We start from the raw sequence: 11,509 nt of genomic DNA, 5'->3' as shown, positions 1-11,509 counted from the left end.
TGAAGAATGAAGAAGAATTAGTTGGAGGTTAAGGTTGATAGACAACAGCTACCAGGATTTTGATTGGGTAGTAGATAGCATGAACCTAAAAGGAGGAAAAATTACTGAGTAATGGAGGCAGGGAGAGAATCTGGAAGTAGCAATGGGGAACAAGGAGTATTTCAGCTCCCTACCTCAACCAGTGAACTGAGGGGAATGAGTGAAAGGGCAACCAGTTCTGGAAAGGGATGCCAAGGAGTCTGCATCATCAGGGGGGATGCAGTATCAGTAATAGCTAGTAGATGGAAGGAATGGGAAAGGAAAATATTTAAGATGAAGGGACATTTGTTGCCTGTGGAATTGTCATTCCACAGGGCACAGTGGAAAGAGTGTTATTGTTGCTGTTGGAACTTTGGGATAGGAGGGTTGAGGGGGATAGGAATAAATAATTACAAGATGGGAAACAGGAAATGTGGTTGGAATGTTGCCTGTACGAGGTCCAGAATCGTTGGGATTTGTAGGATATGACCAACAGATATTCAAAAGATTTGAGCAAGCAGTTCTCAAGGGAGAAAAATCCAAGCTAAAAATAGCCATGTGAAAAATTCAAACTACTAATAATGAGAGAAATGCAAATTAAATCAACTCTGAGGTTCAACACCATTGCCAGCAAATTGGTAAAACTGAACTAAAAAGAAAAGAAAGTGATAAGTGTTCAGGGAACTATTAGAAAATAGTTGTATTAATGTACTGCTAGAAAAGCTCGGGATCAATCTGTTCATTCTGAAAAGAAATTTCTAACTGCCCCAATTGTTACTAAGTTGTGTAGAATGCTTCAGACCATAGGTACAACTACCAGGCTTATACCACCAAGAGCTCAAAGGAAAAAGGACTCATATGTACAAAGATACCAGTTCTTTCTATTGTGACAAAAAACTGCAAGCTTAAAGGAATAGCCATCAATTGGAGAATGGCTGAACAAATCATATGAATATAATGGAAAACTCTTGTTCTAAGAAATGACAAAAAGAATGATTTCAGAGAAACCTGAGAATACTCATATGAACAAATTCATAGTGAAGTGAGCAGAACAATAACATATTTATAGAAAACTATAAACTTTAAGTCTCAGCTGAAGTCCCACTTTCTGCAAAAACAAAACAAAACAAAAAAACTTTCCTAGTCTTCTTTAATCTTAGTTCCTTTACTATGAGATTATCTCCAATTTATCTTGTCTACAGAAAGTTGGCATGAGATCCTGTAAGCCACATCATCCTAACAGTATTCATACCTTCAACTGTCAGATAAATAACAAATTGACAGAACGTAGAACAGATTTGCCAACATTCCTATAAAAATTGATTTTAATCATAAATTTTTTTTTTAGTTGAGTCAAGCTTTTTATTTAATGTTACAAAAAATTATCTAGTCAAACAGACCAAAGCCCATGTCATCATCGGACTCCTCGGATTCTTCCTTTTTTGCTTCCTCTTTCTTCTTCTCCTCAGCTGGGGCAGCTGTGCTAGCAGGAGCAGCCCCTCCAGCAGGGGGAGCACCACCAGCTGCTGGGGCAGGTCCACCAACTCCTACATTGCAGATGAGGCTTGCAATGTTTACATTGGACAGGGCCTTTGCAAATAATCCAGGCCAGAATGGTTCAACATTTACACCTGCTGCTTTAATGAGGGCATTGATTTTATCCTCCGTGACCGTAACCTCATCGTCGTGAAGGATGAGGGCGGAGTAGATGCAAGCGAGCTGGGAGACGGCCATTTCAGCGGATGGACGAGGAGACTTGTTTGTAGTGGTGCTAGTCGCCGGCTGAAGTGAGGGGTCACCCCAACGCGGCCTTAGCTTCCGAAGAAGAACCAAGCACCTTACAGACAACTGAAGAGAAACGATTTTAATCATAAATTACAGAAGAATCAGGAAATTTCAGTCCCCATGTGCTAAGTAAGATGAAGTAGAAATGACCCTTAAGACAGAAGTTGGGAAATGCAGATTGATAAGACTAACTACACACCAAAGAAACATATCCTGGAGGGAGATACAATCTTGATAACATGAAAGAATTTATTTATATTTCATTAAGGTATCAAAGAAAAAATAATGCTAAACTCTGACTTTAGGCACAAGTCTGTCAGAAATAATTTTATAGAATTCCAGTTTATTCTAAATCTAAGCATATCTAGCCTAAAGAGAGAAACGTCCAAATTGCCTAACCCTTGGCTATCCCTCTCTCTCACCCCACCAAGCCCTCAGGCATTTCTCTATCCCTGGAAGTGCATTCTTTTTTATTTTTATTTTTTTGCTTTTATTATTTATTTAATATTTTTTAGTTTTCAACACTGATTTCCAAAAGATTTTGAGTTACAAATTTCCTCCCCATTTCTAGCTTCCCCCCCACTCCAAGATGGCATATATTCTGATTGTGCCTTTCCCCAGTCTGCCCTCCCTTCTGTCACCCCACTCCCACCCCACATCCTCTTTCCTCTTACTTTCATATAGGGCAAGATAGATTTTTATACCCCATTGCCTGTATATCTTATTTCCCAGTTGCATGCTTTTTTGAGCATTTGTTTTTAGAACTTTGAGTTCCAAATTCTCTCTCTTCTTCCCTCCCCACTCAACCTCCTTGAGAGAGCAAGCAATTCAACACAGGCTGCATATGTATCATTATGCAAAACACTTCCATAATATTTATGTTGTGAAAGACTAACTATATTTCCCTCCATACTATCTTATCCTATTTATTCAATTTTCTTCCTTGACCCTATACCTTTTCAAAAGTGTTTGCCTTTGATTACCTCCTTCCCCAATCTGCCCTCCCTTCTATCATCTCCCCTCTCTTATCCCTTTCTTGCCTACTTTCCTGTGAGGTAAGGTACCCAGTTGAGTGTGTATGTTATTCCCTCCTTAAGACAAATTCAATGAGAGCAAGATTCACTCATTCCCCCTCACCTGCCCCCTCTTCCCTTCCAACAGAACTGCTTTTTCTTGCCACATTCATGCAAGATAATTTACCCCATTCTATCTCTCCCTTTCTCCCTCTCTTAATATAGTCCTCTCCCCTCTCTCATCCCTTAATTTGATTTTATTTTTTTAGATATCATCCCTTCATATTCAACTCACCCTGTGCCCTCTGTCTATATATGTGTACATTCCCTTCAACTACCCTAATACTGAGAAAGGTCTCATGAGTAACAAGTATCATCTTTCCATGTAGGAATGTAAACAAAACAGTTCAACTTTCAAAAGTCCCTTATGATTTCTCTCTCCTGTTTACCTTTTCATGCTTCTCTTGATTCTCGTATTTGAAAGTTGAATTTTCTATTCAGCTCTGGTCTTTTCATCAAGAAAGCTTGAAAGTCCTCTATTTTCTTGAAAATCCATATTTTTCCCTGGAGTATTATACTAAGTTTTGCTGGATAGGTGATTCTTTGTTTTAATCCTAGAACCTTTCACCTCCAGAATGTCATATGCCAAGCCTTAATGTAGAAGCTGCCAGATCTTGTGTTATCCTGATTGTTTCCACAGTACTCAAATTGTTTCTTTCTGGGCGCTTGCAATATTTTCTTCTTGACCTGGGAACTCTGGAATTTACTGACAACATTCCTAGGAGTTTTCTTTTTGAGATCTTTTTCAAAGGGTGAGCAGTGAATTCTTTCAATGTCTATTTTACCCGCTGGTTCTAGAATATCAGGGCAGTTTTCTTTGATAATTTCTTGAAAGATGATATCTAGGCTCTTTTTTTGATCATGACTTTCAGGTAGTCCAATAATTTTTAAATCATCTCTCCTGGATCTATTTTCCAGATCAGTGGTTTTTCCAATGATATATGTCTTCCATTTTTTCATTCCTTTGGTTCTGTTTTATAATATCTTGATTTCTCATAAAGTCACTAGCTTCCGCTTGCTCCAATCTAATTTTTAAGGTGGTATTTCCTTTAGTGGTTTTTTGGACTTCCTTTTCCTTTTGGATAATTCTGCTTTTTAGTCATTTTTCTCCTCATGCCCTTTTGGAGCTCTTTTGCCATTTGAGCTAGTCTATTTTTAAGGCATTATTTTCTTCAGTATTTTTTGGGTCTCCTTTAGCAACTCATTGACTTGTTTTTCATGATTTTCTCACATCACTCTCATTTCTCTTCCCAATTTTCCCTCTATTTCTCTTACTTGCTTTTCCAAATCCTTTTTGAGCTCTTCCATGGCCTGAGACCAATTTGTATTTTTCTTAGAGACTTTTGATGTAGACTCTTTGACTTTGTTGACTTCTTCTGGCTGTATGTTTTGATCTTCTTTGTCACCAAAACAAGATTCTGTTTTCTGAATCTGAGTCCGTTTTCACTGCCTGATCATGTTCCCAACCAACTACTTGACCCTTAAGCTTTTTGTCAGGGTATGACTGCTTATAGAGTAGAGAGTACTTTGTCCCAAGTTTTAGGGGCCTTGCACTGCTGTTTTCAGAGCTACTTTACACAGCAAGCTCTGCCATAGCAGCACTCCTCCTCCCCCAAGAACTGCCAATGAAGACTGCCACCCAGATCCAAGCAGGGCAAAGCAGAAGGACCCTGCCTCTGCACCAGGAAAGTGCTCCCTGCACTCCTGCTCTGATATGCCGCTTGATTCTTCCCACCATGTGGGCCAGGTACTCCAGAAGCAGCTGCAGCTGAAGCTCTAGAAGCAGCTGCAGGAGCTTTCTGCTGCTGCTGCTGCTGTGCCACCTCCACTAGCGCAGGGTTGGGGCTGGACTTCGCACTTCTCACCCAGATCCAGCAGTTTTCCCACTGACCTGATCTGTGGTCTTTGGTGGTTGTGAGTTAAGAAGTTTGGTAACTGCCACAGCTCAGTAATTCAAGGCCCGAGGGCCTGCTCCACTGGATTCCCGGTCTGGTTGGTCCTGGTACAGCCCACACTGGGCTATGTTCCACTCCCAGCATGGTGCTATAGACCCTTGCTAGCAACTATCCCTGCTGTCTTGGGCTGGAGACTTGTTTCCCTCCGTTATTTCACAGGTTCTCAAGCTCTAGAATTTTTTTCTGAGCCATTTTTTTTACAGATGTTTGGAGGGATTTGGGGGAGAGCTTAAGCGAGTCCCTGTCTTCCAGCCTCTATCTTGGCTCCACCCCTCCCTGGAAGTGACTTCTGAGATTACATTGGCATGATCAGCCACAGCTGAACACATTCTACCTTGACTACGACATTCTGATTTCATTGGTCTCCTTGGAAAACAAACGATGAACAACAGCTGCACAGTACCTGTCACTAAGAAAGGCTTTATTAAATGATTACTGATTGACTATCTGAAGGCAAATTGGGGCACCATTTGTAGAAGTCTTGAACAAAGAAAAGATCATAATGGGTTAAAGTACAGTTTGGTGCCAACATTCCATAATAAGGCACTACTAAATTTCTTTGGTGATCATTCATACCTCAATCTAGTGATGTCCAGAAGTAGTCAAAGAGAACTCCACTCTGATCAATATCTTGATTCTTAATGAATAGAAAAGTGGATGCTGCCCTTAGGTGTGTATAGCCCAAATATTTCAAGCAATGGGAATATCAACAAAAGAAAAAGGTACTCTTTATAATAAAGTGTGATTTTCACCTTTCATCTATTTCTCTAAAACAGTCTTTTTGTTTTTGACCTTCTACATATTATCAAACATGGAAAAGTCTTGAAAGGGATTTTAATTAGAGAAATATTTATTTTTCAATTGAACTAAAAATTAGATTTTCTAATATGCTTCCACAGAGGGAAAGATATCACAAGAATGAAAAGAAATGGCAAGGATAACATTATGATGCAGAGAGAATATTCAAGAGGACATCAATAACATGTAAGCTTTTGAAAATTTTTCTGACAAAAGTCAGCAGTTAACTCAATCTAACCTTCACACAGCTACCCAAATAATCTTCCAAGAGCACAGGTCTGACCATGTCACTGACCCTTCAGTAGTTTCCTATTGCCTCCAGGGGAAAATACAGTTTTCTCAGCCTGATATTTAAGGCCCTTTTCAAGCTTGCTCTATTCCACTCTGCCTCCATTTGCTTTCTTCCATACATGCTACCTTTGAGCCTCCCCGCCTCTACCTCTTAGGAGCAATTCATGTTTATTTCCTAATGGAGATCTTTCGTGATGGTCCTAGTATTGTTAGAACTCTCAAGAATTATATTACATTTCTTTGTCTATGTAGTTTATAAAGGTAAGCTCCTTGATGACAATGGCTATTTTTCATGTCTCTAGATTCCAAGTACCTAACATAGTGTTTTGCACAAAGTAGACATTAAATATTTTTTAAAATTTGCATTGTACGAAAACTATGTGATGCCACTGTAGCCATTGGTCGAAGACTCTAAACAATTAGTAATTTCCTTAGAGCAAAAATCATCTATTAAGGCTATGACAGGGAGATTATCAAACACATTAAGATCATAAAAGTTTCCTTGAGAAATGAAATCATAGAAATAATTGTATTTGATAACCTGTTGATTATTAATGTGAAATGAAATATAAAATTGGAATATATATTACATTGGGATGAATATAATAATATATTGGGATATATAATACATTATAATATAGTTATATAATATAATAAAAAATTGGGATATATGATATAACATAACATAACATTATATGATGTAATACGTACACTTGATATAGATATTTATGGCTATAGTGGAGGATATCCTGAGCAAGGTATAAATGAGAAAGGGAATACTTAATATGGTAGAGACTTCCAGACGGTCGTGTTTGAAGATAGTATTATGCTGATTATAGTATCAATAACATTATAGGATCAATAACATTATAGGCCCTTCTTAATAAGATCCATGGTTTCTGAACAACAACCAAAGTAAAAACGACTCACATTTCTATAGCACTTCAAGGTTTGCAAAGCACTTTATAAATATTATTTAATACTCATAACAATCCTGGGATGTAGGTTCTATTATCATCCTCACTTTATAGATGAGGAAACTAAGGTGATGTCACCTGGCCAAGGTTACACAGGAGTAAGTATCTGAAGCTCGATTTGAAATCATGGCTTCCTTATTCTAGGGGCAGCGCTCTACAGTGAGTTATCTAGCTACCATTCATTTCTTAAAAGAAAGCTAAATGGATGAAAAATCCTTATTGTCAAGGTGTTATACAGTTACAAGATGAGTTTATTGAGTTTGCATATCAGTATGTATGCATATGTATATATGTGTACGCACACACACACACACACACACACACACAACAGGTACTTCAGATGCACAATAAACTGGGCCCAGAATTAAACAGGCAGAATAAATTGAACTGCTTTGGGGAAATTGCCTAGTGCTTTTAATTATCCCTAGCAACTCTTTGGCACAAAAGTGCAGTTTTTCAGCACAAATGTTTTCCCATTGTTGTTATGTATTTCCTAATCTTGGAACACTACAATCTCTGCAGAATAAAAGCTATTGTGACCCAGAATTAAAAGGAGAAATGCATAATATGTTAAAGTGAAAAAAAACCCAACATCTATATAGCTACTTAAGCTTTGAAAACGCTTATATTATCTCATTTGAACCTCACAACAACCTTGTGAAGTAGGTACAATTGCTATTATTCCATTCTGTGTAAACAAGAAAACAGACACAGAGGGGTCAAGTCTCTCGCTTGTATTTACCTAGCTAATTCTTAATGTAAGAAAGAACTGAACTTGACTTCCTTACTTTTAAATCTGTCACTCTATCCATCACACTCCCCAGGCAACCACACATTTCCAATGATCACCAACACAAAAGAAGTGGCATAAGGACCAATGACTAGGTAACGAATTATCAAAAAGGAAGTGGACTGATCTAGAAGTGAGGGCAAAGGGTAAGAGATGTCCAGGAAGAGTACTGATCTGGTAAATATGAATCCATTTAAAGTAGAGGGCATTTTCCAGGATTTTTTTTTAAATTTATTTATTTAACATATTTGGTTTTCAGCATTGATTTTCACAACAGTTTGAATTGCAAATTTTCTCCCCATTTCCACCCTCCCCCCTACTCCAAGATAGCATATATTCTGGTTGCCCTGTTCCCCAGTCAGCCCTCCCCTCTCTCGCCCCCCTCCCCTCTCATCCCCTTTTCCCTTCCTTTCTTGTAGGGCAAGATAAATTTCTACGCCCCATTGCCTGTGTATCTTATTTTTTACTTGCATGCAAAAACTTTTTTTTTTTGTTTTTGAACATCTGTTTTTAAAACTTTGAGTTCCAAATTCTCTCCCCTCTTCCCTTCCCACCCACCCTCCCCAAGAAGTCGAGCAATTCAACCTAGGCCACACATGTATCATTATGTATAACCCTTCCACAATACTCAGGCTGCGAAAGGCTAACAGCATTTTGCTCCCTCCCAACCCATTCCGCTTTATTGAATTTTCTTCCTTGACCCTGTCCCCCTTGCAAAGTGTTTGTTTTGATTACTTCCACCCCCATCTGCCCTCCCCTCCATCATCCCCCCCCTTTTATTTTTTTTTATCTTCCTCCCTCTTATTTCCTGTGGGGTAAGACACCCAACTGAGTATGTATGGTATTCCCTCCTCAGGCCAAATCTGATGAGAGCAATGTTCACTCATTCCCTCCTCATCCGCCCTCTCCCCTCCTCCCACAGAACTGTTTCCTCTTGCCACCTTTATGCGAGATAATCCACCCCATTCTATCTCTCCCTATCTCCCTCTCTCAGTATATTGCTCTCTCATCCCTTAATTTCATTTTATTTCTTTTAGAGATCTTCCCTTCATCTTCAACTCACCCTGTGTCTGCTCTCTCTCTTTTACATATATATATATATATATATATATATATATATATATAAACACACACACATATATATATATACACATACACATATATACATATACACACAGATATATACATACATACACATTCACTTATATATACATAAACATGTATACATGCATATTCCCTTCAACTACCCTAATACTGAGGTCTCATGAATCATACACATCATCTTTCCATGTAGGAATGTAAACAAAACAGTTCAACTTTAGTAAGTCCCTTGCAATTTCCGTTTCTTGATTACCTTTTCATGCTTCTCTTGATTCTTGTGTTTGAAAGTCAAATTTTCTATTCAGTTCTGGTCTTTTCACTGAGAAAGCTTGGAAGTCCTCTATTTTATTGAAAATCCATATTTTGCCTTGGAACATGATACTCAGTTTTGCTGGGTAGGTGATTCTAGGTTTTAATCCTAGCTCCATTGACCTCCGGAATATCGCATTCCAAGTCCTTTGATCTCTTAATGTAGAAGCTGCCAGATCTTGGGTTATTCTGATTGGGTTTCCACAATATCAAATTGTTTCTTTCTGGCTGCTTGCAGTATTTTCTCCTTGATCTGGGAGCTCTGGAATTTGGCGACAATATTCCTAGGAGATTTCTTTTTGGGATCTATTTGAGGAGGCGATCGATGGATTCTTTCAATTTCTATTTTGCCCTGTGGCTCTAGAATATCGGGGCAGTTCTCCTTGATAATTTCTTGAAAGATGGTATCTAGGCTCTTTTTTTTGATCATGGCTTTCAGGTAGTCCAGTAATTTTTAAATTATCTCTCCTGGATCTATTTTCCAGGTCAGTGGTTTTTCGAAGGAGATATTTCACATTGTCTTCCATTTTTTCATTCCTTTGGTTCTGTTTTATAATATCCTGATTTCTCATAAAGTCACTAGCTTCCGCTTGCTCCAATCTAATTTTTAAAGTAGTATTTTCTTTAGTGGTCTTTTGGACCTCCTTTTCCATTTGGCTAATTCTGCCTTTCAAGGCATTCTTCTCCTCATTGGCTTTTTGGAGCTCTTTGCCATTTGAGTTAGTCTGTTTTTTAAGGTGTTGTTTTCTTCAGTGTATTTTTCAGTATTTTTTTGGGTCTCCTTTAGCAAGTCATTGACTTGTTTTTCATGGTTTTCTTGCATCCTTCTCATTTCTCTTCCCAATTTTTCCTCTACTTCTCTAACTTCCTTTTCCAACTCCTTTTTGAGTTCTTCTATGGCCTGGGGCCAGTTCATGTTTTTCTTGGAGGCTTTTGTTGTAGGCTCTATGACTTTGTTGTTTTCTTTAGGCTGTATGTTTTGGTCTTCTTTGTCATCAAAGAAAGAATCCAAAGTCTGAGACTGAATCTGGGTGTGCTTTCGCTGCCTGGCTATATTCCCAACCAACTAACTTGACCCTTGAGTTTTTCAGTTGGATATGACTGCTTGTAGACTAACGAGTTCTATGTTCCACGTTTGGGGGGGAGGTACCAGCTCTGCCACACCAGCACTGCTCCTTCCCCAACCCCCAACCTGGACTGGGCTTAGATCTTCGGCAGGCTGTGCACTCCTGCTCTGATCCGCCACTTAATTCCTCCCACCAGGTGGGCCTGGAGCCTGGAAGTAACAACAGCTGTAGCTGCCCCACCTCCACTGCTCCCGGGGCTGGAAGCCGAACGGCGAACTCCTTCCACTCCCGCAGCTTTTCCCACTAACCTTCTCCATAGTCTTTGGTGTTTGTGGGTCAAGGGGTCTGGTAACTGCCGCAGCTCACATATTCAGGGCGCTAGGGGCCCCATCCGCCCGACTAGAAGTTTGGTTGTTCCACGCTGCTCAGGCTGGGCTCTGCTCCACTCCGTTCCCAGCTCCCAGCTCCATGTGGGATAGACCTCACCCAGAGACCATCCAGGCTGTCCTGGGCTGGAACCCTGCTTCCCTCTGCTGTTCTGTGGGTTCTGCCTTTCTAGAATTGGTTCAGAGCCATTTTTTATAGGTTTTTGGAGGGACTCGTTAGGGAGCTCACTCTAGTCCCTGCTTACCTGCTACCATCTTGGCTCCGCCCCCCTATTTTCCCCGATTTTAAGTAGATTCTCTATGGAAGATTTAAGGGGCAACATGGACAAAGCTTCCTGAACATGGGTTGGTGTGGGTGGTTCACTCTCTGTAACATTGGAGGAAATGTAGACATTTATCAGATTTTTGACCCACTGAGCCACTACAGTACTAATGGAAGATGTTTTGAAGTCCCCAGCAATGGAAACCACAGAGCCACATTAGTCTTTGAATTTCTTCTCATTGCCAGATGGATCCTCCTGAAATTTGTAACTATTTTCTCTCTTGGGCTAAGGATGTGTTTGCTGATTTTCAGCCTGGAGCACATTCTGTTTCAGAGTTGCAAATTACTTGGGGTTGGACTTTCAAAAGGACCTGGAGAATGTTTTAACCACAACAAGGCTGAGAGGAATTAATATAGCAATTAGTGGATCCAGTTGGAGGCTTCAGGGATGAAGGAGTTTATCTATTTTTTATTATTATTCATTATGTCATACAATACATATTTGTCATGAAGATTTAAGAAAATGGAATTATCGTAAGTCTTTGCAAGCAGGTTCCGTAGGTGTTAACGATTGTGTTCAGCGTCCAATATCTTAAACTAGGTTATGGGGAAGGCAAGTGGAGGTGATTGTTTGGTCTGCTGACCCTTAACTCCACCCTCCCAAAGTTATTGCTGAGGTATATGAGCATGGTACCAT

At 39.5% G+C, this 11,509-nt stretch overlaps 1 protein-coding gene across 1 annotated transcript; it reads right to left on the bottom strand.

The window, feature by feature from the left end:
* Positions 1 to 1,361: 1,361 nt before the first annotated feature.
* On the bottom strand, positions 1,362 to 1,849 carry LOC118829125 (60S acidic ribosomal protein P1-like). The gene has a single exon (XM_036736082.1). It carries the CDS (start codon positions 1,750 to 1,752, stop codon positions 1,405 to 1,407), a length of 348 nt encoding a protein of 115 aa, XP_036591977.1. The 5' UTR covers positions 1,753 to 1,849; the 3' UTR covers positions 1,362 to 1,404.
* Between the last annotated feature and the right edge of the window lie 9,660 nt (positions 1,850 to 11,509).

The sequence above is a fragment of the Trichosurus vulpecula genome, chromosome 8 (assembly GCF_011100635.1).
Source record: "Trichosurus vulpecula isolate mTriVul1 chromosome 8, mTriVul1.pri, whole genome shotgun sequence".
Taxonomy (NCBI): domain Eukaryota; kingdom Metazoa; phylum Chordata; class Mammalia; order Diprotodontia; family Phalangeridae; genus Trichosurus; species Trichosurus vulpecula.
The sequence above is the reverse complement of the archived record's forward strand: the minus strand, read 5'-3'. Positions and strand labels throughout refer to the sequence as shown.

Excerpts from the sequence above, each read along its gene's own strand:
- LOC118829125 (XM_036736082.1), bottom strand. The coding sequence starts at position 1,752 with ATGGCCGTCTCCCAGCTCGCTTGCATCTACTCCGCCCTCATCCTTCAC.